At 42.8% G+C, this 27,969-nt stretch overlaps 2 protein-coding genes across 2 annotated transcripts in view; both read right to left on the bottom strand.

The window, feature by feature from the left end:
• The window catches only part of LOC106608528 (potassium voltage-gated channel subfamily H member 1), a 78,320-nt gene extending 55,772 nt beyond the window's left edge, over positions 1-22,548 (bottom strand). Inside the window, exons 1-7 of the mRNA XM_014206488.2 lie at positions 22,216-22,548; positions 18,706-18,829; positions 10,094-10,200; positions 9,539-9,667; positions 9,115-9,233; positions 8,496-8,663; positions 7,417-7,641 (exon numbers count right to left, since the gene is read on the bottom strand). Of these exons, the coding sequence (XP_014061963.1) occupies positions 7,417-7,641; positions 8,496-8,663; positions 9,115-9,233; positions 9,539-9,667; positions 10,094-10,200; positions 18,706-18,829; positions 22,216-22,288 (945 nt within the window). The 5' untranslated portion in view covers positions 22,289-22,548. The remainder of the gene's footprint in view (positions 1-7,416; positions 7,642-8,495; positions 8,664-9,114; positions 9,234-9,538; positions 9,668-10,093; positions 10,201-18,705; positions 18,830-22,215) is intronic.
• A 258-nt stretch (positions 22,549-22,806) lies between these two features.
• Positions 22,807-23,273, bottom strand: LOC106608536 (ribosomal protein 63, mitochondrial). The gene has a single exon (XM_014206496.2). It carries the CDS (start codon positions 23,271-23,273, stop codon positions 22,962-22,964), a length of 312 nt encoding a protein of 103 aa, XP_014061971.1. The 3' UTR covers positions 22,807-22,961.
• Between the last annotated feature and the right edge of the window lie 4,696 nt (positions 23,274-27,969).

Genomic DNA, 27,969 nt, shown 5'->3' with positions numbered 1-27,969 from the left:
ATCCATTAGAGATAAGCTACATAAAAAAAGAGGTAATTTACCCAATAAATTACGGGGAGTTTATATATAGAGTGTGCGACTCTATTTTAATAGCTTATAGTTTATTCGCCGTTAGTCAGCACCTCTACATAAAATAATTTTCTCTGTGTGTGTGCCAGCGCATGTCTTTTATTCGACTATCCATTATTTATTTTTTTTATTTAACCTTTATTTAACTAGGCAAGTCAGTTAAGACCAAATTCTTCTTTACAATGACGGCCTACCAAAAGCCAAAAGACCTCCCGCAGGGACGGGGGCTGGGATTAAAAATACAAATAAATTAAATAAAAATATAGGACAAAACACACATCACGACAAGAGAGACAACAAAACACTACTTAAAGAGATACCTAAGACAACATAGCATGGCAGCAGCACATGACAACACAGCATGGTAGCAACACAACATGACAAAAACAACATGGTAGCAACACAACATGGCAGCAGCACAACATGGTAGCAGCACAAAACAGGGTACAAACATTGTTGGGCACAAACAACAGCACAAAGGGCAAGAAGGTAGAGACAACAATACATCACACAAAGCAGCCACAACTATCAGTAAGAGTGTCCAAGATTGAGTCTTCGAATGAAGAGATTGAGATAAAACTGTCCAGTTTGAGTGTTTGTTGCAGCTCGTTCCTGTCTCGAGCTGCAGCGAACTGAAAAGACGAGCGACCCAGGGATGTGTGTGCTTTGGGGACCTTTAACAGAATGTGACTGGCAGAACAGTGTTGTATGTGGAGGATGAGGGCTGCAGTTTACATCTCAGATAGGAGGGAGTGAGGCCTAAGAGGGTTTTATAAATAAACAACAACCAGTGGGTCATGCGACGTGTATACAGAGATGACCAGTTTACAGAAGAGTGCAGTGATGTGTTTTATAAAGAGCATTGGTGCAAATCTAATGGCCGAACGGTAAAGAACATCTAGGTGCTCGAGAGCACCCTTACCTGCCAATCTCCATAATCTAGCATGTGTAGGATGGTCAACTGAATCAGGGTTAGTTTGTCAGCTGGGGTGAAAGAGGAGTGATAACGATAGAGGAAAACAAGTCTAGATTTAACTTTAGCCTGCAGCTTTGATATGTGCTGAGAGAAGGACAGTGTACCGTCTAGCCATACTCCCAAGTACTTGTATCAGGTGACTACCTCAAGCTCTAAACCCTCAGAGGTAGTAGTCACACCTGTGGGGAGAGGGGCATTCTTCTTACCAAACCACATGACCTTTGTTTTGGAGGTATTCGGAACAAGATTAAGGGCAGAGAAAGCTTGTTGGACACTAAGAAAGCTTTGTTGTAGAGCGTTTAACACAAAATCCGGGGAGGGGCCAGTTGAGTATAAGACTGTATCATCTGCATATAAATGGATAAGAGAGCTTCATACTGCCTGAGCTATGTTGTTGATGTAAATTGAGAAGAGCGTGGGGCCTAGGATCGAGCCTTGGGGTACTCCCTTGGTGACGGGCAGTGGCTGAGACAGCGGATGTTCTGACTTATACACTGCACTCTTTGAGAGAGGTAGTTAGCAAACCAGGCCAAAGACCCCTCAGAGACACCAATACTCCTTAGCCGGCCCACAAGAATGGAGTGGTCTACTGTAGCAAAAGCTTTGGCCAAGTCAATAAAAATAGCAGCACAACATTGCTTAGAATCAAGGGCAATGGTGATATCATTGAGAACCTTTAAGGTTGCAGTGACATATCCATAACCTGAGCAGAAACCAGATTGCATACCAGAGAGAATACTATAGACATCAAGAAAGCCAGTCAGTTGATTATTGGACAAGTTTTTCCAACACTTTTGTTAAACAGGGCAAAATAGAAATAGTCCTATAACATTTAGGATCAGCTAAATGCTCCCCTTTAAATAAAGGACTAACCGTGGGTCCCTTCCAAGCAATGGGACCCTCCCCAGAGAGGAGAGACAGGTTAAAAAGGTCAGAGATGGGCTTGGCGATTATAGGGGCAGCAACATTAACTTCTTTGGGAACGGGGGGCAGTATTGAGTAGCTTGGATGAATAAGGTTCCCAGAGTAAACTGCCTGCTACTCAGGCCCAGAAGCTAGAATATGCATTAGTAGATTTGGATAGAAAACACTCTAAAGTTTCCAAAACTGTTAAAATAATGTCTGTGAGTATAACAGAACTCATATGGCAGGCAAAACCTGAGAAAAATCCAACCAGGAAGTGGGAAATCTGAGGTTTGTAGTTTTTCAAGTGATTTCCTATCAGTGTAAATGGGGTCAGATTGCACTTCCTAAGGCTTCCACTAGATGTCAACTGTCTTTAGAACGTTGTTTCAGGCTTCTACTGTGAAAGGGGAGCGAATAAGAGCTGTTTGAACCAGGGGTCTGGTTGAAAGCCTTGAGTTGTTGATCGCATGCGGCCGTGAGCATGAGCTCCGTTCCCTTTCCTTTCTAATGACAAAGGAATTGTCTGGTTGGAATATTATTGAAGATTTATGATAAAAACATCCTAAAGATTGATTATATACATTGTTTGACATGTTTCTATGAACTATAATGGAACTTTTTTGACTTTTCGTCTGGACTTTGTGAGCGCGCTTTGTGCATTTCGATTACTGGACTAAATGTGCGAACAAAAAGGAGGTATTTGGACATAAAGATGAACTTTATCGAACAAAACTAACATTTATTGTGGAACTGGGATTCCTGGGAGTGAATTCCGATGAAGATCATCAAAGGTAAGTGAATATTTATAACACTATTTCTGACTTTTGTTGACTCCACAACATGGCGGGTATCTGTATGGCTTGTTTTGGTGGCTGAGCACTGTACTGAGATTATCGCACGGTGTGCTTTCACCGTAAAGCTTTTTTGAAATCTGACACAGCGGTTGCATTAAGGATAAGTTTATCTATAATCCTATGCATAACACTTGTATCTTACATCAAAGTTTATGATGAGTATTTCTGTAAATTGATGTGGCTCTCTGCAAAATCACCAGATGTTTTGTAGGCAAAACATTACTGAACATAATGCGCCAATGTAAACTGAGATTTTTGGATATAAATATGAACTTTATCGAACAAAACATACATGTGTTGTGTAACATGAAGTCCTATGAGTGCCATCTGATGAAGATCATCAAAGGTTAGTTATTCATTTTATCTCTATTTCTGCTTTTTGTGACTCCTCTCTTTGGCTGGAAAATGGCTGTATGTTTTTTTGTGACTAGGCGCTGACCTAACATAATCGTATGGTATGCTTTCGCCATAAAGCCTTTTGGAAATCAGACACTGTGGCTGGATTAACAAGAAGTTTATCTTTAAAATGGTGTATAATACTTGTATGTTTGAGGAATTTTAATTATGAGATTTCTGTTGTTTTGAATTTGGTGCCCTGCAATTTCACTGGCTGTGGTCAAGGTGGGACGCTAGCGTCCCACATTTCCCAGAGAAGTTAAAGAAGAAAGGGTCTAAACTATCTGACCCAGATGTTTTTTGGGGGTCAAGTTTAAGGAGCTCCTTTAGCACCTTGGACTCAGTGACTCATTAGAGAGACATGGCATTAGAGAGACATGGCATTAGAGAGAAATGGCACTGTTTCAACCATAATTGTCTGTGGGATTGATTGATTCTCTGTGAGAAACTTCCGAGGTGCCTATTTGGCTTGATTTGGGGAAAGGTAAATGGAGTGTATTGATTATAGAGCGATCTATAGCATCTTAAATTACCTAGGGGTGAGGGTGCAGCTTCCTGTTCGGTGGGAGCTCCATTTGACCAATATTTGTCCAACTACGTAAGATTAGACAACACACACATATCCGAGATGTAGTATTTGTTTATGTGTAGGCCTATGTACATTTTCATCTGCATAGCCAAACAGACAATCACACATTAGTTAGCCAATGGCCATACATCTTCTTCCTGTCTAATGCTTATGGCTTCACTGGCTAATGTCTACACAGAGCTCATTGAGCCAGTCTTGTAATGCCTGCCTAGCTGTGTTATGCTAATATCTCATTTAATCCAGTCCGATACCTGCACACCTGTACAGCTGTACTGCTAATGCTAACCACTACACTGAAGCTCATTTAATCCAGTACTGTAGCTGCACGCCTGGCTAGCTGCACTGCTAACACTACAGCTACACTTCGAAGGCTACGTTAATTCTAGTTCTATTGCGGCAGATGCAAGGCTAGCCTCTATCCCCTCCACCAGAGAGCTCATTTACATCATGACAGAAGAAATCCCATATCCCCTGATACAAAATTACAGCAGATGTCAAAAAGCTAATTTTAGAAGAGAGAAAAACGATAGAAACAGGAGGAAAGAGAAAGAAAATGTATTGCTTTGTTTAGTCTCCTGCTTTCACCTTGCCCGTTAGGAAACGAGCAATCCATTTCACTGCACATCAGTGAGACGTCAGTCTCCAAACCATATGCTGTACTGACTGCTAGGGGTAGCCTTCACATGTAAAACACATGAAAGCATTAGAAGCAGTGACCGACTCTTCCAGTGGATTAGCATTGGACTGCAGACTCCTAGCCTGAAAATCCAGACTGAATTAAGCTCTGTTTCACTCCACTAGTGAAATGTGAATCAGTCTGGATTATTTTCTCCCAGATCCATTTAATGAGAACTTCTTCACAAGGTAGCACTGGAGGTTCTGGTGGGGGAAATGGGACTAATTACCCCGCTGTTCTCTAACACTTCCATTGAAAAGAAAAATGAAAGTCAGCCAGCTCACTAAGAGACGAGAAGAGAGTGACAGACCGACAGAGATAGAGCGCGCTGGGCGAAAGACAGTGAGGTTACCCACACCACACTTGAGCACCCAGAGAGAGCTGTGTGAAAGCCTCTCTCTGCAGGCAGCCAGGTCAAAACACATTCAACAGGAAGTCGGGAAACTCAAATCCAAGACTTTCTTCAAAGGCCACAGACAGAGACATTGTGAAGAGATGGCATAGAAAGCTATAGAAAGTTAACGTCTGCGGGCAGCCAGGTCAAACCTCAACACAACAGCAGCAGGTCATGAATCTCTCGTGGACAGATGCATGTAACATTAACTGGTATCGTAGCGTCTGTCAACAGACTGTGTGGGATATGACGACTAATGAGGAATTTTGTTACTTCCCTGCTTTCGCTTCTCGTTCTAGTATCTTTTCTAACACGTCTCCCCCCAGAAATGAATCGAGCATCTGACATAATTATGCAAGGCTTTAGTTCTGGCTGTATGAGACTATGAACTCATAAATATCTGGAACTCACACCCAATACACTCTGGGACTTAAAATATATCTTCAAGTATGTATCTACACGGTTGGTATCAATTCTACTTCAATTCATATAAAAAATTAAAGTCCAATTCCCATTTTCCTCATTATAAAGCAATTTAATTTTACTTCATGAATTGACTGAATTGAAATGGAACCCAACTCTGTTTATCTCTGAGACATGTTTACCTGAGACTTCCAGATCTGAAACAAGTCTTTCCAAATCTACACTATACAGTATATACAAAAGTATGTGGACACCCCTTCAAATGAGTGGATTCGGCTCTTCAGCCACAGCCGTTGCTGACAGGTGTATAAAATCGAGCAAAAAGGGGGACCAAATCCATAATAATGCATATGATTTTGGAATGAGATGTTCGACAAGCAGGTGTCCACATACTTTTGATAATGTAGTGTATTTACACCTCATCACCATGGGGTTGTGTGACTACTGACACACTACTGAATTCTCTGGTAAGGAGACTGACCCCTTTGTAAGGCACTTCACATAGTGAAAATGACAGCAATTCTATATTTCCTATTGCTGCAGCAGTCTGAGTCATACATTAATGTGTGCCTGAGCCTCAACGCTTTAACACTCATGGATAAACGGGTTTAATTCCATCATTTAATGAATGTGTGTGGAAGGTAGGAGGGACGGCACAAATATGCTGCTCTTTGGAGAATATTTTCTTTCCGTTCAAAGAGAATCTTCCTTTTCCTTGAATTCCCTTACTATCTCTTGGTGAGCAGCTTCTGGTCGTAAATGTGGAGAAGAGGCACTCAGAGAACCGCAAAACCCAGAGAGGCCTTTAGTACTGTGTGAAAACACAGCCACACACACACACACACACACACACACACACACACACACACACACACACACACACACACACCTGAAAACAAAGTCACTCACACACACGCACACTGAAGACGGAATCACAAATCAAAACCAACGACCACCATAATAACTCTATACGGCTGCCATAAGACAGATGAACGCTGCCAGGTTTGTGACCCTTCAAATGGAGCCTGACGTCCAGTAACATACGCTGGTTAACAGGCTGAACTCGTCTATAGACACACACACACAGCCTGACGTCCAGTAATATAAGCTAATATAACAGGCTGGGCTCATTGGTTCTGTGGGAGAGACTGAGAAAAGGCTGTGTTGGGTGTTTCAGAAGGGCGGGTAAGGACATTAGCTGCTGTCATTAGCCAAACATAAATTATAAAGTCAGACAGAAAAGGAAAAGCTCAATGGCAGCGAATCAATATAGCTCACTGGGTTTAGACATCTAGAGACTACTAATGTAGAACATGGGACTGGTAGTGGCAACACCAGGGTTGTGGGTTAGATCATGGGGCTGGTAGTGGCAACACCAGGGTTGTGGGTTAGATCAATGGGCTGGTAGTGGTAACACCAGGGTTGTGGGTTAGATCATGGGGCTGGTAGTGGCAACACCAGGGTTGTGGGTTAGATCAATGGGCTGGTAGTGGCAACACCAGGGTTGTGGGTTAGATCAATGGGCTGGTAGTGGCAACACCAGGGTTGTGGGTTAGATCAATGGGCTGGTAGTGGTAACACCAGGGTTGTGGGTTAGATCAATGAGCTGGTAGTGGTAACACCAGGGTTGTGGGTTAGATCAATGGGCTGGTAGTGGTAACACCAGGGTTGTGGGTTAGATCAATGGGCTGGTAGTGGCAACACCAGGGTTGTGGGTTAGATCCCCACTGGGGTCACACTGAATGTTTAGTATGTGTCGCTGTTCAAGCATCCTCCGGAACAGGAGAAATTCTACACAGAACCCGAGACCGTACTGCAATTCAGCTTTAAGTTGCAAATTTCTACATATCAAAAACTCTAACTCAACTATTAAAGCTGTAAAAGCTAAATTACCAATATATTGTCAGACCCGATTGACTTCGTCCACATTCTCAAAGGCGCTAACGAGGTCATAGGCCAGGCAGGAGAGCAGGTTGATGAAGAACACCCACCACACACACGCACACACACACACACACACACACACACACACACACACACACACACACACACACACACACACACACACACACACACACACACACACACACACACACACACACACACACACACACACACACACACAGTACTGACCTCGTCCACATTCTCGAAGGCGTTGATGACGTCGTAAGGCAGGCAGGAGAGCAGGTCGATGACGAACCAGGTCTTCAGGTAGTTCATCCTGATGAGCTTGGGGTCAGAGATGACCTCTCCAGCCGGGCCCACAAAGGTAGTGTGGAAGTTGAGCACGATGTCCACCAGAAAGATTACGTCTACGATGCTGTCCACCACCAGCCACGTCACGTTGTTCTGCTTGGTCTGATAGTACAGAGGTAGAGTAGAGAATCTTTGTTATAGTAGAGGAGAGAATCTGTGTTATAGAAAAGGAGAGAATCTTAGTAGAGCAGTATAGCAAAGCATCTGTGTTATAGTAGAGGAGAGAATCTTTGTAGAGCAGTATAGTAGAGCATCTGTGTTATAGTAGAGGAGAGAATCTTTGTAGAGCAGTATAGTAGAGGATCTGTGTTATAGTAGAGGAGAGAATCTTTGTAGCGCAGTATAGTAGAGAATCTGTGATATTCCCGATTGGCAATTTGCTTTAGAGTAGAGAATCTATATTACCTCCCCAAGATTATTAGCGTACATTTATTTTTTATGCATCCTTGAGGACAGGAGAGGATCTTTATTATAGTTGATTAGAGAATCTTTGTTAGACCATAGAGATATAGGTCCTACTTTAAACAAAGTACAACTTATAAAGGCTTTATAAAGAATACATAAAACCTTCATAATCACTACATAAATGCTTCACAAATCATCTATAAGAGTATGTCATACTTGAAAAACTGTGTATAAAAGGGTGACATAACCATTCCCACTGAAGGGTGAATAATCAAATGTGACATAACACACTTTGTATGTTTATACACCATTTATAGAGTCATGACATATGCTTATAGATGATTTGTGAAGCCTTTACGTAGTGACTATGAATAATTTATGTATGCTAAATAAAGCCTTTACAAGTTGTACTTTGTTTAAAGTGGGACCGAGATATATAATACAAAATAGAGTGATTAATGTCACACACCTGCATAGCTCTAGACAGAATTTGCTGATAATGGCAGCCATCTTGGTCAGGGATAAAGTATATGTCATTATATGGTTCAGACCTTGAAGGAGACGTTGTAAGGAACCATAATGGCCGTGTAGAAGGTGAGGATGAGGATGACCCAGTCCCAGGTGGTCTTGAAGGCGCAGTAGTGGAGGATGATGTGGGGCGGCGTCTTGGGCGTCTCCTGCTTGTACTGGGGGAGGATGTCTGAGCCCAGCTGGAGGACCTGCAGATTGTATATCTTTGATGAGTTTGATGGAATAAAATCAAAGAAGGGTTTGGGGTAAACCAAGAGGTTACAGTTCACTGAAAGGTACACACAGTGAAATGACATTGCCACCAGCAGCACTGCAGATATTGAGATGAGCGAAGATGCAAGGCACACAGTATCTTAAAGGTTGCTTAGATATTGCTACATCCATATATGGTGTGTGTGTGCATCTGTGTGTTTGTACATGGGTGTGTGTGTGTTATCATTTCGTGCATCTCTATAATCACAAATAAGGACAGAGACAAATAGATTCACAGCACTGGGGCACATGCCTCCACCATAACCAAATGGAATGACAATGGTGTCACACACACACACACACACACACACCCACACACACACACACACACCCTAGCTTTATCAGTGTAGTTATAAATAGGTACAATAGACATAAATATTAGCGTACCTCAGCTAGGCGTGAGTGCTTGTGAACGTTCTCTCCCTTGTGTACAGTAGGCTGTAGCTGCTGTAACACCCCTCTACTGCTGGTCAGAGCACGAGTTAGCCGGGCAAACTTCCCCCAACCTGAGAGCGCGAGGCAAAAAAAGGGTTTTGGGATTGGTAGTCTGTGTGAAAATAATGTACGGATACGGATGTACTAAAGGAAGACCAAGATTGAACATATTAACTAACCAGAGTGTTATTATTAATAATGACATGTTTAGATTAAAAGCAGCACCCTGATGAGGGCTTTAGACTAAATACATCACGTTATTATAATACTTTATTGTACAAAGTAGTTAGGACTTGCACATCGTCTCATCTGTAGGGGACTATCCAAGTAAATGTGACCACATCCTTTGTTGCCACTTACAAACTCTGTCACTCACCTTTTGAAGTTTCATCTTCTATTGGTTGTTTAAAGGCTGTGATGTCACTGAAGGTGCACAGAAACAGCACCACTTTTTCCTGTTCGTTTCGTATAGGGGCTATCTTGACAAAGAACCATACCGGCGTTCCTGAGATGAGAGAACACACATTATTATAGCTTTATCTATAATAGTCTTTGATACAAACGGTCAAATGGGGAATACAGCCGTCAACAGAAACGTATTTATTAAAAAAGCACATGGTTAAAACTGGACTCAAAGACCCAGTTCCCTGCTGGCTGGACGGGGAGTTATGACTGGGCCCGTATTCATTAAGCATGTCAGAGTAGGAGTGCTAAACTAGGATCAGGTCTCCACTGATTCATTATGACCTATAAGGCAACACTGATCCTAGATCAGCACTCCTACTATGAGACGCTTTATGGCTACGGCCCATGATCTACAGGGTTAGTACTGTTCCAATTGGCGATGGAACAGCATTGTACATATTCATAAAAAATGGCAGAATACATTAGCGTGACAAAAGGCTGTTTTTTATGTTAACTTGGTACTTACTGTTTTTTTTATACATTAGTATTTCAAATGAGTTCATCTCGTAGTTTTCAAACGTTAGCCGTACTTTCTCGCTAGTATCCTTGTCTGTGAGCTCCCCGTACATGAAGCTAGAAACACAAATGGAAAACAACAGTATTCATTTTTAATGTCACCCAGAAGCACTCAAAAACAAGAGCGTAGACATGTTAGAGTGCTGCAACGAAGTAAAATTAGTCTCTTGAAATGCCTTATTGAGGACAGCAGTGTGTGTGTGAAGTGTTTATCAATGTTTTTTATGATTTCAGATTACTGCATTGTTTGCGCAATCTTTATCTGTTTCACTTACAGTACCAGTCAAAAGTTTGGATACACCTACTCATTCAAGGGTTTTTATTTATTTTTACTATTTTGTAGAATAATAGTGAAGATATCAAAACTATGAAATCACACATAGGTAATCATGTAGTAACCAAAAAAGTGTTAATCAAATTAAAAAATATTTTAGATTCTTCAAAGTAGCCACTCCTTCCTTTGATGACAACTTTGCACACTCATGGAATTCTCTCAACCAGCTTCATGAGGAATGCTTTCCCAACAGTCTTGAAGGAGTTCCCACATATGCTGAGCACTTGTTGGCTGCTTTTCCTTCACTCTGTGGTCCAACTCATCCCAAACCATCTCAATTGGGTTGAGGTCGGGTGACTGTGGAGGCCAGGTCATCTGATGCAGCACTACATCACTCTCCTTGGTCAAATAGCCCTTACACAGCCTGGAGGTGTGTTATGGGTCACTGTCCTGTTGAAAAACAAATGATAGTCTCACTAAACGCAAACCAGATGGGATGGCGTATCGCTGCAGAATGCTGTGGTAGCCATGCTGGTTAAGTGTGCCCTGAATTCGAAATAAATCACAGACATTGTCACCAGCAAAGCACCCCCACACCATCACATGTCCTCCTCCATGCTTCACGGTGGGAACCACACATGTGGAGATCATCCGTTCACCTACTCTGCGTCTCACAAAGACACGGCGGCTGGAACCAAAAATCTCAAATTTGGACTCATCAGACCAAAGGACAGATTTCCACCGGTCTAATGTTCATTGCTCGTGTTTCTTGGCCCAAGCAAGTCTCTTCTCCTTATTGGTGTCCTTTAGTAGTGGTTTCTTGCAGCAATGAAGACCTGATTCACGCAGTCTCCTCTGAACAGTTGATGTTGACATGTGTCCATTACTTGAACTCTGTGAAACATTTATTTGGGCTGTAATCTGAGGTGCAGTTATCTCTAATGAACGTATCCTCAGCAACAGAGGTAACTCTGGGTCTTCCTTTCCTGTGGCGGTCCTCATGAGAGCCAGTTTCATCATAGCGCTTGATGGTTTTTGCGACTGCACTTGAAGAAACTTTCAAAGTTCTTGAAATTTTCCAGATTGACTGACATTCATATGTAGAGGTGAATCCAGGCCCTGCAGTGCCTAGCTCCACTCCTATTCCCCAGGCGCTCTCTTTTGATGACTCCCGTAACCGTAATAGCCTTGGTTTCATGCATGTTAACATTAGAAGCCTCCTCCCTAAGTTTGTTTTATTCACTGCTTTAGCACACTCTGCCAACCCGGATGTCCTAGCCGTGTCTGAATCCTGGGTTAGAAAGACCACCAAAAATTCTGAAATCTCCATCCCTAACTACAACATTTTCAGACAAGATAGAACGGCCAAAGGGGGCGGTGTTGCAATCTACTGCAGAGATAGCCTGCAGAGTTCTGTCCTACTATCCAGGTCTGTACCCAAACAATTTGAACTTCTTCTTTAAAAATCCCCCTCTCTAAAAACAAGTCTCTCACCATTGCCGCCTGCTATAGACCACCCTCTGCCCCTAGCTGTGCTCTGGACACCATATGTGACCTGATTGCCCCCCATCTATCTTCAGAGCTCGTGCTGCTAGGTGACCTAAACTGGGACATGCTTAACACCCCAGCCATCCTACAATCTAAGCTTGATGCCCTCAATCTCACACAAATTATCAATGAACCTACCAGGTACCACCCCAAAACCGTAAACACGGGCACCCTCATAGATATCATCCTAACCAACTTGCCCTCTAAATACACCTCTGCTGTTTTCAACCAAGATCTCAGCGATCACTGCCTCATTGCCTGCATCCGTAATGGGTCAGCGGTCAAACGACCTCCCCTCATCACTGTCAAACGCTCCCTGAAACACTTCAGCGAGCAGGCCTTTCTAATCGACCTGGCCCGGGTATCCTGGAAGGATATTGACCTCATCCCTTCAGTAGAGGATGCCTGGTTATTTTTTTTAAATGCCTTCCTCACCATCTTAAATAAGCATGCCCCATTCAAGAAATTTAGAACTAGGAACCTTGGTTCTCTCCAGACCTGACTGCCCTTAACCAACACAAAAACATCCTAATTCCACTATAATTTAGAATTTCAATAAGCATTTTTCTACGGCTGGCCATGCTTTCCACCTGGCTACCCCTACCCCGGTCAACAGCACTGCACCCCCCACAGCAACTCACCCAAGCCTTCCACATTTCTCCTTCTCCCAAATCCAGTCAGCTGATGTTCTGAAAGAACTGCAAAATCTGGACCCCTACAAATCAGCCGGGCTAGACAATCTGGACCCTTTCTTTCTAAAATTATCTGCCGAAATTGTTGCAACCCCTATTACTAGCCTGTTCAACCTCTCTTTCGTGTCGTCTGAGATTCCCAAAGATTGGAAAGCAGCTGCGGTCATCCCCCTCTTCAAAGGGGGGGACACTCTTGACCCAAACTGCTACAGACCTATATCTATCCTACCCTGCCTCTCTAAAGTCTTCGAAAGCCAAGTCAACAAACAGATTACCGACCATTTTGAATCCCACCGCACCTTCTCCGCTATGCAATCTGGTTTCAGAGCTGGTCATGGGTGCACCTCAGCCACGCTCAAGGTCCTAAATGATATCTTAACCGCCATCGATAAGAAACAATACTGTGCAGCCGTATTCATTGACCTGGCCAAGGCTTTCGACTCTGTCAATCACCACATCCTCATCGGCAGACTAAACAGCCTTGATTTCTCAAATGATTGCCTTGCCTGGTTCACCAACTACTTCTCTGATAGAGTTCAGTGTGTCAAATCGGAGGGCCTGTGGTCCGGGCCTCTGGCAGTCTCTATGGGGGTGCCACAGGGTTAAATTCTTGGGCCGACTCTTTTCTCTGTATACATCAATGATGTCGCTCTTGCTGCTGGTGAGTCTCTGATCCACCTCGACGCAGACGACACCATTCTGTATACTTCTGGCCCTTCTTTGGACACTGTGTTAACTACCCTCCAGACGAGCTTCAATGCCATACAACTATCCTTCCGTGGCCTCCAACTGCTCTTAAATACAAGTAAAACCAAATGCATGCTCTTCAACCGATCGCTGCCTGCACCTGCCCGCCCGTCCAGCATCACTACTCTGGATGGTTCTGACTTAGAATATGTGGACAACTACAAATACCTTGGGGTCTGGTTAGACTGTAAACTCTCCTTCCAGACTCACATCAAACATCTCCAATCCAAAGTTAAATCTAGAATTGGCTTCCTATTTCGCAACAAAGCATCTTTCACTCATGCTGCCAAACATACCCTCGTAAAACTGACCATCCTACCGATCCTCGACTTCGGCGATGTCATTTACAAAATAGCCTCCAATACCCTACTCAATAAATTGGATGCAGTCTATCACAGTGCCATCCGTCCAGGTCATCTACAAGACCCTGCTAGGTAAAGTTCCCCCTTATCTCAGCTCGCTGGTCACCATAGCAGCACCCACCTGTAGCACGCGCTCCAGCAGGTATATCTCTCTGGTCACCCCCAAAGCCAATTCCTCCTTCGGCCGCCTCTCCTTCCAGTTCTCTGTTGCCAATGACTGGAACGAACTACAAAAATCTCTAAAACTGGAAACACTTATCTCCCTCACTAGCTTTAAGCCCCAGCTGTCAGAGCAGCTCACAGATCACTGCACCTGTACATAGCCCATCTATAATTTAGTCTAAACAACTACCTCTTCCCCTACTGTATTTATTTATTTATTTATTTTGCTCCTTTGCACCCCATTATTTCTATTTCTACTTTGCACTTTCTTCCACTGCAAATCTACCATTCCAGTGTTTTACTTGCTATATTGTATTTACTTCGCCACCATGGCCTTTTTTGCCTTTACCTCCCTTATCTCACCTCATTTGCTCGCTTTGTATATAGACTTATTTTTCTACTATATTATTGACTGTATGTTTGTTTTACTCCATGTGTAACTCTGTGTTGCTGTATGTGTCAAAAAGCTTGCTTTATCTTGGCCAGGTCGCAATTGTAAATGAGAACTTGTTCTCAACTTGCCTACCTGGTTAAATAAAGGTGAAATAAAAATAAATAAATAAATAAATAATAAATATCTTAAAGTAATGATGGACTGTCGTTTCTCTTTGCTTATTTGAGCTGTTCTTGCCATAATATGGACTTGGTATTTTACCATATGGGCTATCTTCTGTATACCACCCTTACCTTGTCACAACACAACGGATTGCTTCAAATGCTTACCTTGTCACAACGCATTCCAGGTGACTACCTCATGAAGCTGGTTGAGAGAATGCCAAGAGTGTGTATACTTCATAGTGTTGACGTCTTCACTATTATTCTACAATGTAGAAAATAGTACAAATAAAGAAAAACCCTGGAATGAGTAGGTGTGTCCAAACTTTTGACTGGTACTGTACATGTTTCAAGCAGACTACCATAGTCCCTGTGCCCAAGAACACCAAGGTAACCTACCTAAATGACTACTGACCCGTAGCACTCACATCTGTAGCCATGAAGTGCTTTGGAAGGCTGGTCATGGCTCACATCAACAACATCATTCCAGAAACCCTAGACCCACTCCAATTTGCATACTGCTCTAACAGATCCACAGATGACACACTCTCTATTGCACTCAACACTGCAATTTCCCACCTGGACAAAAGGAACACCTATGTGAGAATGCTGGTCATTGACTACAGCTCAACATTCAACACCATAGTGCCCTCAAAGCTCATCACTAAGCTAAGGACCCTGGAACTAAACAACTCCCTCTGCAACTGGATCCTGGACTTCCTGACGGGCCGCCCCCAGGTGGAAAGGGTAGGCAACAACACATCTGCCACGATGATCCTCAACACAGGGGCCCCTCAGGGGTGAGTGCTTAGTCTCCTCCTGTACTCCCTGTTCACCCACGACTGTGTGGCCAAGCTTGACTCCAACACCATCATTAAGTTTGCAGACGACACAACTGTGGTCGGCCTGATCACCGACAACGATGAGACAGCCTATAGGGAGGAGGTCAGAGACCTGACAGTGTGGTGCCAGGATAACAACCTCTCCTTCAATGTGATCAAGACAAAGGAGATGATCGTGGACTACAGGAAAAGGAGGGCCGAGCACACCCCCCCGACAGGTCTGTAGAGGAGCAGGTTGAGAGCTTCAATTTCCTTGTTGTCCACATCACCAACAAACTATCATGGTCCAAACACACCAAGACAGTCGTGAAGAGGCCACGACAACGCCTATTCCCCCTCAGGAGTGTACGGCCCAGTTCATCAGTAGGGCCAAGCTTTATGCCATCAATGAACTCTATACCAGGCGGTGTCAGAGGAAAGCCCTAAAAATTGCCAAAGACTCCAGCCACCCTAGTCATAGACTGTTCTCTCTGCTACCGCACGGCAAGCGGTACCGGAGCGCCAAGTCTAGGTCCAAAAGGCTTCTTAACAGCTTCTATCCCCAAGCCATTTACGCTGCTGCTACTCACTGTTTATTGTCTATGTATAGTCATTTTACACATACATACATGTACATATCACCTCAATTACCTTGAGTAACCTGTTTTTATTTTATTTAACCTTTATTTAACTTGACTAACCTGTACACACTGACTCGGTACCGGTACCTCCTGTATATAACCTCGTTATTGTTCTTTTATTGTTGCTCTTTTATTTTTTATTTTATTTTATTTAGTAAATATTTTTCTTAAAACTGCATTGTTGGTTAAGGGCTTGTTAGTAAGCATTTCATGGTAAGGTCTATCAGATCCTCCTCTCCACCCTCTCCGAGTTGGGCATCTCCGGCGCGGCCCACGCTTGGATTGCGTCCTACCTGACAGGTCGCTCCTACCAGGTGGCGTGGCGAGAATCTGTCTCCGCACCATGCGCTCTCACCACTGGTGTCCCCCAGGGCTCTGTTCTAGGCCCTCTCCTATTCTCGCTATACACCAAGTCACTTGGCTCTGTCATATCCTCACATGGTCTCTCCTATCATTGCTATGCAGACGACACACAATTAATCTTCTCCTTTCCCCCTTCTGATAACAAGGCGGCGAATCGCATCTCTGCATGTCTGTCAGACATATCAGTGTGGATGACGGATCACCAGCTCAAGCTGAACCTCGGCAAGACGGAGCTGCTCTTCCTCCCGGGGAAGGACTGCCCGTTCCATGATCTCGCCATCACGGTTGACAACTCCCTTGTGTCCTCCTCCCAGAGTGCTAAGAACCTTGGCGTGATCCTGGACAACACCCTGTCGTTCTCCACTAACATCAAGGCGGTGACCCGATCCTGTAGGTTCATGCTCTACAACATTCGCAGAGTACGACCCTGCCTCACACAGGAAGCGGCGCAGGTCCTAATCCAGGCACTTGTCATCTCCCGTCTGGATTACTGCAACTCGCTGTTGGCTGGGCTCCCTGCCTGTGCCATTAAACCCCTACAACTCATCCAGAACGCCGCAGCCCGTCAGGTGTTCAACCTTCCCAAGTTCTCTCACGTCACCCCGCTCCTCCGCTCTCTCCACTGGCTTCCAGTTGAAGCTCGCATCCGCTACAAGACCATGGTGATTGCCTACGGAGCTGTGAAGGGAACGGCACCTCCATACCTTCAGGCTCTGATCAGGCCCTACACCCAAACAAGGGCACTGCGTTCATCCACCACTGGCCTGCTGGCCCCCCTACCTCTGAGGAAGCACAGTTCCCGCTCAGCCCAGTCAAAACTGTTCGCTGCTCTGGCACCCCAATGGTGGAACAAGCTCCCTCACGACGCCAGGACAGCGGAGTCAATCACCACCTTCCGGAGACACCTGAAACCCCACCTCTTTAAGGAATACCTAGGATAGGATAAAGTAATCCTTCTAACCCCCTTAAAAGATTTAGATGCACTATTGTAAAGTGGTTGTTCCACTGGATATCATAAGGTGAATGCACCATTTTGTAAGTCGCTCTGGATAAGAGTGTCTGCTAAATGACTTAAATGTAAATGTACTACACGTGTTGTATTCAGCGAATGTGACAAATACAATTTGATTTGATTTTGTTTGCACAAAGATCCATTTTAATTATCTGATAGTCAAAATATCCATCTTCAAGATACAGTAAGCACGTAGCACACACACACCCTCTGGTTTAACACACTCTGGTCTCACACCACTGATTGCAGCCATTGCAGACATTTCAAAAATAGCTCTGTGGAGTTGTTAGCTTTGAACCACAGGGTAATTCTAATGAGACTGCATTTTGGGGCCTGCTCGGCAAGGATCAAGGCGCACCGGCTCCCAAAGACCATTGGCTTCATCTGACATCACTCCTGACAGGAACATATCTCGACACACCATGCGCCTGCAGACTGGGTTGTCTTCATTAGGGCACACAGTAGCATAACGTTTATGCAACAGAAAATGAACAAAAGCGTTTCTTATTGGACAATAGCTGCTAGGATGCGACATCTCCTTAAGACTGTTGGCTTCATTCTGACAGGAACATGTCGACACATCACGCGCCAGCATGGACAGATTTAGCTTCAGACTGAGGTTCCCAGCTGGAATAGCCAGACAGTAAACAAAAAGTGGTTACCGTAAGGTTCCAGAATTGTTGTGTCTGATTCACACTATAGGGCCGACCCAGACCACACTGTGCTGACTCAGATGATTTATTTTTGCGTTGTCCTTTCCAATGCAGTTCCAGCAACTACTTACAAACTCTGTAACTAGGCCAGCCCAGTACACCTTGGTTTGGTCCGGCTTGGGTCAATAGTGTGAAAAGGGTATTGGTGGCAAGTTATCAGTTGTTTTTGTATGCAAGATGTGCTTAATGTTCTCAGAACTTTAGTTTGAACTTAAAGAAGGGAGCATGGTACCTTAAATGTGGAAAGGAAAACAATAACTACCTCCCAGCGATGATCAAATGTGTAAAAAGAGCTCGAAAACACCCAGAATCTTTCACACGACAACAACTAATCCAGCTGAGCACGCAGAGCTCGCCAACATTGAACAAAGTGACTTTTGGAGAGTCTGAAGAGTGGTTTCAGTCTGTTTGATACTAGGGGTTTATTTCTTCTTGTTTGCTGGCTGGGATAAACACAGTGGGATTAGCTGTAAAGTATGGCCTTTGGTTGGCAGGGAAAGGTGATTCTTTTGTTTTCCTCCATTTTTCTTTTCATCTACAGTATCTGAAATAAGTATGTTAATAGGAACTATGGAGTAAAATGAGCTGAAGAAGACGACCAAGAACCACAATAACACCTCAGTGTTCATTGTTGCTGTTCAATAAAAAGAGATGGAAGGCAGTGTACTGTACCTGCATGTGCTGCTCTTCTGCATGACTTCCGCCCTGTGGTACCCCGACAGCTTGCAGAAGCCATCGTTGCTGTAGACGATGGGCCAGTCCACGATCTGAGCATTCCCAAGGACAAAATTGGTATCTGTCAAAGATGATGGGGAACAGAGAAGGAGGTAAGGCTCACTCGTTGGTGATTGGTCACAGTTATCTACAACACATTACGCGGGGTAGGGAGAACAGTGGAGCAGGATTGGGATAAATTGCATTTCAGTACCGTCATGATAAGGAACTGAATTAAAATTTAAATAAACAATTTGGAAAGAAAACCAAATACATGAATTAAATAAAAAAACTGAAGTGAAATGGTGTTGACACCAACCCAGGGTCGACATCGACAGGCGACAGCACAGTCATATCGCACGATGGAAGCCACTGCAGTACAGTGTGAAAACAGAGCAGCAGAATAATCCTTCACATATGGGTACTGTACTCAGTCTCAGACCATCCTTACCATTAATGCTGAGTAAGTAAGCACTGCATGTGGGGAGGGTTAGTGTCAGTTAGGCTTGAAGGGGTATACATAAGTCATAATGCCTACGTAAGCTGGACATAATGCCTACGTAAGCATTGCATGACACCTCTGGCTTTATTTTGACAGCACCAAAATGTGAAGCTTGTGTTAAAAGAGATGTGTCACTCCCAACACTGGGGACAATAGCATTTATTTCAAAACCACTCATTGTACCTATGAGAAAGTAGAGATAATCCACGCAGGGTTTAAATCAAACAGTGTTGATTTGGTTTTAAATAGATAACTATCATGCTGAGTATTTAAAGTGATATCATTTTTAGCACTGTCAAAATCTCACTTCACGTATTCCTGGTTATACATCTACAATTGATGATTTCTCACAGCGAACATTCCTTTAACCGTCTGTAAGAACCTAAACGTAGACATTAAAGGTTGACAAATACTACCAGCTGATTATAAAATATAATTGATTGTTGTTTCTTTCCCTTATGTAATGTAATACCCCTTCAGATATAGGACTACAGCTATTAGTTCGTATACAGAACGGCATAGAAACATCTGTCTGTCCCAGCCACAGACTCACTGAAGCTTACTACAGCGCGCTGCTATGCTGACGATAGTGTTTCTATGCAGCTACATAGCACATGTATTATATCACATTTGTATGAATTATTGCTTTTGGGAAGGGAGGAAAAGCAAGCTCTGTCAAAATACAACAATACATGACTCAATGTGATGAGGATCAAATTGGTTTTTGATCCGTTCACAAATGATTGACATAGAAGTCAGGCGGCTACGGAGCGAGGAAAGAACCTATAGGTTCAATCATAGACTGTATTAAATAAATAATGAGTCAACTTAAATGAAATGGCTACACTCCACAGACATGTGGTTTAATTGCAGTGTTCCAACAATTGTTTATGGAAGAGAAGATACAGTGGAAATTCCAAGGATATTTATGACAAAGGATTATAGAAAACTCCCAAATCTTAGGGACAAAATCCTGATTTAACCTATTGCTGACTTCAGCACACAAAGAAAGAAAAACATCAAAGTCCAAGCTACACATTCACACCACTGCACTCTTAGCTTCACTCCAATCCTCTGAAGTAACACACACACACACTATCTCTCACACAGACACACACACAGACACACACACACTTAGAATCCAGGGAAAGTGGGAATAGGAGAAGAATATTGTAGCTGTTTATGTGGAGCCTCAAGAGTTACACTGACATAAATATTTCATACCATAAAATATTTAAAAGACATGCTACATGCTTCAATTCTGTTTCCTCGTCTCTAACTCTCTGGAGGCTTCTGGCCTGTTGGCTATGACATTAGGGGACTGACTGTCTCTCTCACACACAGAATATAGATTTAATTTATTTTTTATAAATTGGTTCCTCCCACTAGTGGTTGGTTCCAGCCCCCACTTTTGCACACACAATATGTTGATCACATTGTTGTCAGAAGAAAAGCATGATTGAATCTGCCAGTACATAAAGTCAACCTGGCATTAGCAGTAGCATACTAAATAATAAAGTATGTTCCATCTGTGGTGTGAAAATGTCACTCGTCATCAACATGGAATGGGAACAAAACACAAACTACATGTGCTACCCAACAATAAGAAATACTAACTACACACACTATCCTACCAAACTACATTCACCAAGCTAAATGAAGACAACCAGTAACATTACTGACACAAACACAGTACTATGAAGTAGAACGTTCCATGCCAACATTTGTTATTTTACAATGGTTTTCAAAACAACAGTAGGATGCCATTACTGATGGGTAGCTAAGCATCATTCGTCTATTCCCCAACGAAGAACAAGTGTCCTAGGAATTGAATTACCAGTAACAAACAGTTACTACCCAGCTAACACAGAACATTTTCCTAAACGTTAGCTGGGTAGTGTCTGTCAACCCAAATTAATAGAAGTTAATGATTTTAAATGAAAAGAGAACAGGTGGGGGGGGGGGTTATAGGCATCTACCCCCAGGCCAGGATTTTAGACTTATGTCATAGACTTGAATTAATTTACTTTGTAAATTAACAGCAATTGGTACAGAACAACAAACATAGTACAAAAAGTTAATAGAGAGTGAGATTAGGGGAAAAAACATGAGCAGCACTCCAAAACATGGGTTGTTTATACCTGTCTGTCTATGTGATAATGTCCATACTGAAAAGTTAAAAAGAAAAAATGTTAAAAGTGACAATGACAAACGTATTTCATACAAACTGTTATGTTTTATTTTAGTGATTTTTTAATACTATTTCACAACCAACATTTCACCTGGACATATTGCCTTACACACGTTCTTTGAGCTTTTTAACTAAAAGTAGTTTTGTGTAACTTTGCAAAATCACAATGAACCGACAGGCCAAACAACTTTAAAGTGCAATGTAGTAATCCATTATTCTAATTTATGAAGTATATGAAATAAAATGTATTCGAGGTATTTTAGCTTTACTTCATTATGGGGCGACTAGCGAGAAACAGCCGAGGCTATTTTTAAACTGCATAATTTCCCAAATTGTGTGCCACTGCTGATTCCATGTGCACATGCGATAAAATAGGATGCGTCTTTCTGTGAATGGGATGTGCCCAAGCCTGACTGTAAACAAGAGAGATGTGCCAGACAAATAGCCTAGTGGTAACCCATCCATGTCGTTCAATTAATAAGTTCAGAATACCATACAAACTTTACTAAACATTGACGTTTGAAAATAGGCAACAAATGATTCGAAGGAGATGGAAATTGTTTTATTCTGCTTTATGAATATTCTGAAGTCAAGACGATGTTAATGGAGAAAGATCTCCCAGTTTCTCGACCCTCGCCATTATGCGTTTTAACATGCCAAAGGGTAGGCTTCATCGATTATTTAACACCCTAACATATTTTTTTTTTGGTGGGCTACTCAATCTTCAAGTGAATTATCATAGGCATAGCGCATCTCATGTGAGCAAGATCCTTACCGTTAGATCGTCTGACAATATTTTCTAAAAAAGTGTTTTGAGGGGCTACAAGTCCTCTCCTTCCTCCGGCCATCCTCGCTCGTCATTCAGTCGTCCGTGTGTGGGAGCGATCGGTGGGGCTGGTACTATCCGCAAAACGATAACTCCAGATGGCTGTCTTCATGGTCCCCTTTATCTGTACTGAGAAAGTGAGATTTAGGTAAAGGGATCGTCTAGCTGCTACAAAGACTTCTCGCAGTCGATGGCTGCGCAACCCGATGAGCAAGTGTGTGCGAAGTCGAATGAAGCGCTTACAGCTCGTCGCGACTCGCATCTGGGGAACTCTCCTCTGCGCTTGCTAGAGCGCGCCTGACTGGTGGTACCCCAAAACTGATGGATACTCATTCAAACTTCTAGCGCCATCTGCCGGTGATATACGGTATAGCTTTGCGGTGGGACAACTCGGCAATGAGACGCTTCAGGAGGGCGGACATGTGTTTGAGAGGCAGAGGTCCGGGCCTACATCTGGGGGTCCCAGAGGGGTTAGAGTCTATGAAACTCACTAATGTATGCACAATACCGTTTGACATGTATTATAAAGCAAATCACTGGTTGTTTTCAAATATGAGCTTGCTTTATAAAGATATAATTACCAACACTCCATAGTTCATATACATTACATACATTAAGACACACAGGAGTCAAATGGCAGTCAACATGCATGCCCCCTCTCCATCGCCCCACACAAAGTCAATACTCCCTCCTCATTAACTTGACCATGTCCTGGTCGTGTTGAGGTGACTTAGATGATCTGCAACATACTTATGTTCTGGAAACTTTTGAAACTTGGTCTCCTTAATTGTGAGCCAGTTCTGTGCTCGGCGCTCAGCGGCGTGTCCTCTCTCCTGCTCTGTGGTCATGTACGGTCGGGAGATCCAGTACTCGTTCTCCGCCTCGCGCTCCAGGTGCACCAGCATGTTGCGTTTCATCTGCCAGGTGATGGCACGCGGCCTGCGGTACTTCCCGATCCACTGCTTGCCAGAGATGCCTTTCCTCAGCAGGGCCACGGTGAGGAACATGGTGAAGGATGTGGCTCCTTCTCAGCAAGTCCTGGATTTATAGGTTTCAACATGACAGAAAGAAAAACCGTTAGGGTATTGGCTCCATCGAACAGGAGAGGAACATTGGTGTTATCAGAGAGGAAGAGGCAAAGCAAGAGGTTTTACTGCCCCCCCAAAAAATCTGTCCATAAAAAATAAGCCCACGAAGTGAAGAATTTTTGTTTGGAGGATAATGAGTGTCAAATTTGGTCAACAAAACAATGTAGTTGCTAATGTGCTACGTCAATTGTCTCAATGAAGTGGATAAAGGTACAATTTGGTACAATTTGGAGTAGTTCGAGTGGCATATCTCATCCCTGCATTGAGGTACAATTTCCGACCCATATCTCGCGTGACCCTAGTGCAGCTCAGCATAAACATGCTTAACGTCATGTATCTTCTGCCAATTCCATTGTCAATATAATAGACAATCTTTGGTGTTAGTGGTAAAACATAACAATGGAGGTCATTTCATCATTGCATTAAACTAAAATCCCTGCTGGAGGTATATATATATATATATATATATATATATATATATATATATATATATTTTTTATGTAATGAAACATTTTTTATGTAATAACATTATTATTGAGAGATATGGGTATATTCATGGCATTCAAAGACCATGGAATATAGATAGCTAGGTATATAACTAATAAAAATACAAAATGTCAAACAAAATGTCAAAAGACATTTCATCTAACGTTAGAGGATCATGCACAGAAGTTGTCCCTCAAAAGGAGTATGAACGAAAATTCTGGAAAACACCACATTTCATGGACATATTGTCTATTCCATTTTCAGACTAATCCAAGTCATCAGGGCGGGAATATAACATGAGCAACACCAATAATGTAGGCCTATTAAATCATTAAAACTACAAACGTATGTAACGTTAACTACCTATGTTTATCAAAGTGGGCATGGTGGATACATGTTAGTACTAGCCAGAGCCACTGCTACTAGCACATAGTTTAACTCTTTGGAGAAGTAGCTAGTAGTAGTAGCTACTGCTGTAGTATATACTACTAGCTATTTGGTAGCTAGCTAACGTTACAAACGCGTTATGCATGAATTGACTGGAAAATTGGTCCTCGCTCCATCTCATTTGGATTACCTGTCAGTTACGAGATAACTTGTTGTCCAAATCCAGCTTTATTGATGTTATTTTCTTGTACCTAGCTAATTCTTGCATGTGAGTCGCAAAGACATCTTCTTCTTCTTTAAATTTGTATCGGCGGATCGCACACAACTGAAAGGAGCGTACACCGCCACCTAGAGTACTGGAGTGTGAGGCCGGTCACGGGTTCTATCTTCTTCCTTGATGATGTTTAACGGTGGTTGGCATCCAATAAATGTTGCATTACCGCCACCTACTAGACTGAAGTATAACTCCATTATACGTTACTTGAAAAAAATTAAAAATACCCTACCATTTAAACTACATTTACATTTACATTTAAGTCATTTAGCAGACGCTCTTATCCAGAGCGTCTCACTAAATAAAATAAATAAATAATTATACAATTCAAAAAAATATAATAATACATTTAAAAAAAATTATAAAAAAATGATAAAATCACAACTCCTCTATTTCAATCTATTTAGTCCTACTTCAGGGCAACAGCCTGAAAGGATGGGACACCACCACTTAACACACCCTGTAACTATTCTGACGTCAAGTCTCTCACACCCAAATACCTCTCTGCAGCTGCCACCACAACCTCAATTTTCTGCGATTTACGATCCATCCCTGCAGTACAGTTGATAACCATTGCTATAAATGCAAAAAATCCAATCTTACTGAAACATACAGTACCAGGCAAAAGTTTGGACACACCTACTCATTCAAGGGGCTTTCTTAATGTTTACTATTTTCTACATTGTGGAATAGTAGTGAAGACATCAAAACTATGAAATAAAACATTTGGAATCATGTAGTAACCAAAAAAGTGTTAAACAAATATATTTTATATTTGAGATTCTTAAAAGTAGCCACCCGTTGCCTTGATGACAATTTTGCACACTCTTGGTATTCTCTCAACCAATCAATCAATCAATGAAATGTATTTATAAAGCTCTTTTTACATCAGCAAATGTCACAAAGTGCAATACAGAAACCTAGCCTAAAACCCCAAACAGGCAGCAATGCAGATGTAGAAGCATGGTGGCTAGGAAAAACTCCCTAGAAAGGCAGGAACCTAGAAAGAAACCTAGAGAGGAACCAGGCTCTGAGGGGTGGCCAGTCCTCTTCTGGCTGTGCTGGGTGGAGATTATAAGAGTGCATGGCCATTTAAGGCCAGATTTTTCTTCAAGATGTTCAAACGTTCATAGATGACCAGCAGATTCATGAGGTTGTCACCTGGAATGCATTTCAGTTAATAGGTGTGCCTTGTTAAAAGTTAATTTGTGGAATTTCCTTCTTAATGCTTTTGAGACAATCAGTTGTGTTGTGACAAGTTAGGGGTGGTATACGGAAGATAGCCCTATTTGGTAAAAGACAAAGTCCATATTATGGCAAGAACAGCTCAAATGAGCAAAGAGAAATGACAGTCCATCATTACTTTAAGACATGAACGTCAGTCAATACGGAACAGTTCAAGAACTTTCAAAGTTTCTTCAAGTGCAGTCGCAAAAACTATCAAGCACTATGATGAAACTGGCTCTCATGAGGACCGCCATAGGAAAGGAAGACCCAGAGGTACCTTTGCTGCAGAGGATAAGTTCATTAGTTACCAGCCTCAGAAATTGCAGCCCAAATAAATGCTTCACAGAGTTCAAATAACAGACACATCTCAACATCAACTGTTCAGAGGAGACTGTGTGAACTCCTTCAAGACTGTTGAAAAGCATTCCAGGTGAAGCTGGTTGAGAGAATGCCAAGAGTATGTAAAGCTGTCATCAAGGCAAAGGGTCGCTACTTTGAAAAATTTAAAATGTAAAATATATTTTGATTTGTTTAACACTTTTTTGGTTACAACATGATTCCATACATGTTATGTCATAGTTTTGATGATATTATTCTATAATGTAGAAAATAGTAAAAATAAAGAAAAGCCCTTGAATGAGTAGGTGTGTCCAAACTTTTGACTGGTACTGTATATCACTTGTTGGCCTATCCCTCTGTATTGGTACAAATCTACTACTCACACCACTCCTCTCAGGATCCCTCCCCTTGACCCATCTTCCTCTACTTTCTTCATTGACTCAGCATATGACAACTTCTTCACTACTCTAACCCTGGAAACCTCAATCTGCCTCTCTCACACTGGACATTTCTGATTTCCAGCCACATGGGTACCCCTACAATTAACAAATATCACTACTTTCCCAATACTACACATTCCTTTGTCTCATGCCCTTCTGCACACTTCTCACACCTAGGAACCTCCCTCCTACACACTGCTGCCACATGCCCAGAAGCTTGACACCTGTAACAACGTAATGTATTCGGCACAAAATCTTGACCCTGTCTGCGTCGCACCAAACAACGAGCATCACAAACACCAGGAATCTTCCCTTCAGTTGGTCAACTTTCACATTTACCGCTACCCCAGTAATCACTCCTTTCAATGGCACCCTTTTCTTGAGAGCAAACAATTCACATCTCTTGCCCCCATTCGTTTAACGCGGAGCGCCTGCTCCCTCTGACCAGCAGAAACACAAACAATTATCACAAGACCACTTCTGCTTATCCACACCGATTCCACAGCACCCAACTCTGTTTTCACCCACCCTGAAACCACAAATGGATCAGCCAAAAGGCAAGGGTCCACTTCTTCCAAATACTTTACTCCTACTGTCAAAGACTCATCTTTATCCTGACCCTCGGTGCAAGCCTCGGGCTCCGAGAACTTCACCACACCTACCACCTCCGACACTAAGCCCTCATTCACTTCCATTTCTCCTCCTGTCCTCAGCTCACTCTGCTTACACTTTCTACCATTCTTCTTTAACAAACCATCTCAATCTCACCCTCTTCCTCCCTCTCTCTCTTAGACCTCCTCTGCCTCTCTTTTCCCTCCATTCCTACTCCGTATTCCAAGTATACATCTCCTTATGATAATACTGCACTTCTCCTGACATACATCTTGTTCTTGTCTTCTCAAGGGACCCCATTTAACCGGCTGTCACAATATCCGTACAATCAGCACGAACCCCTCAGGATGTAGAACGGCCTCCATATTCATTTAGCTATTTCTTTTATCCAGCCCTGTGATTCAACCGCAGGAGGTTGGTGGCACCTTAATTGTGGAGGACAGGTTCGGGGTAATGGCTGGAGCGGAATCGGTGGAATGGTATCAAATACATCAAACACATGGTTCCATGTGTTTGATGCCATTCCATTCGCTCCGTTCCAGACATTATTATGAACTGTCCTCCCCTCAGCAGCCTTACCTGGTTTCCACCTACCATTCTGGACTGTGAATAAATTACACTTTGTGACACAAAAAGGGAAGGGATAACAACGGGGAAAAGGCAAGAAAATTGCCCTACCAACTAACCCTACATACACTATTCCGCTACTTGGCCTTTTCTGATCCTACACCAGGCAGACATCCTTGGAGGATGGGACACTGTTGTTCAACACACCTCGTAACTCTTCTGTAGTAAAATCTCGTACACCCAAGTACTTCTCTGCAGCTGCCACCACAACCTCTATTTTCTG

This window comes from Salmo salar, chromosome ssa01 (assembly GCF_905237065.1).
Source record: "Salmo salar chromosome ssa01, Ssal_v3.1, whole genome shotgun sequence".
NCBI classification, from domain to species: domain Eukaryota; kingdom Metazoa; phylum Chordata; class Actinopteri; order Salmoniformes; family Salmonidae; genus Salmo; species Salmo salar.
The sequence above is the reverse complement of the archived record's forward strand: the minus strand, read 5'-3'. Positions and strand labels throughout refer to the sequence as shown.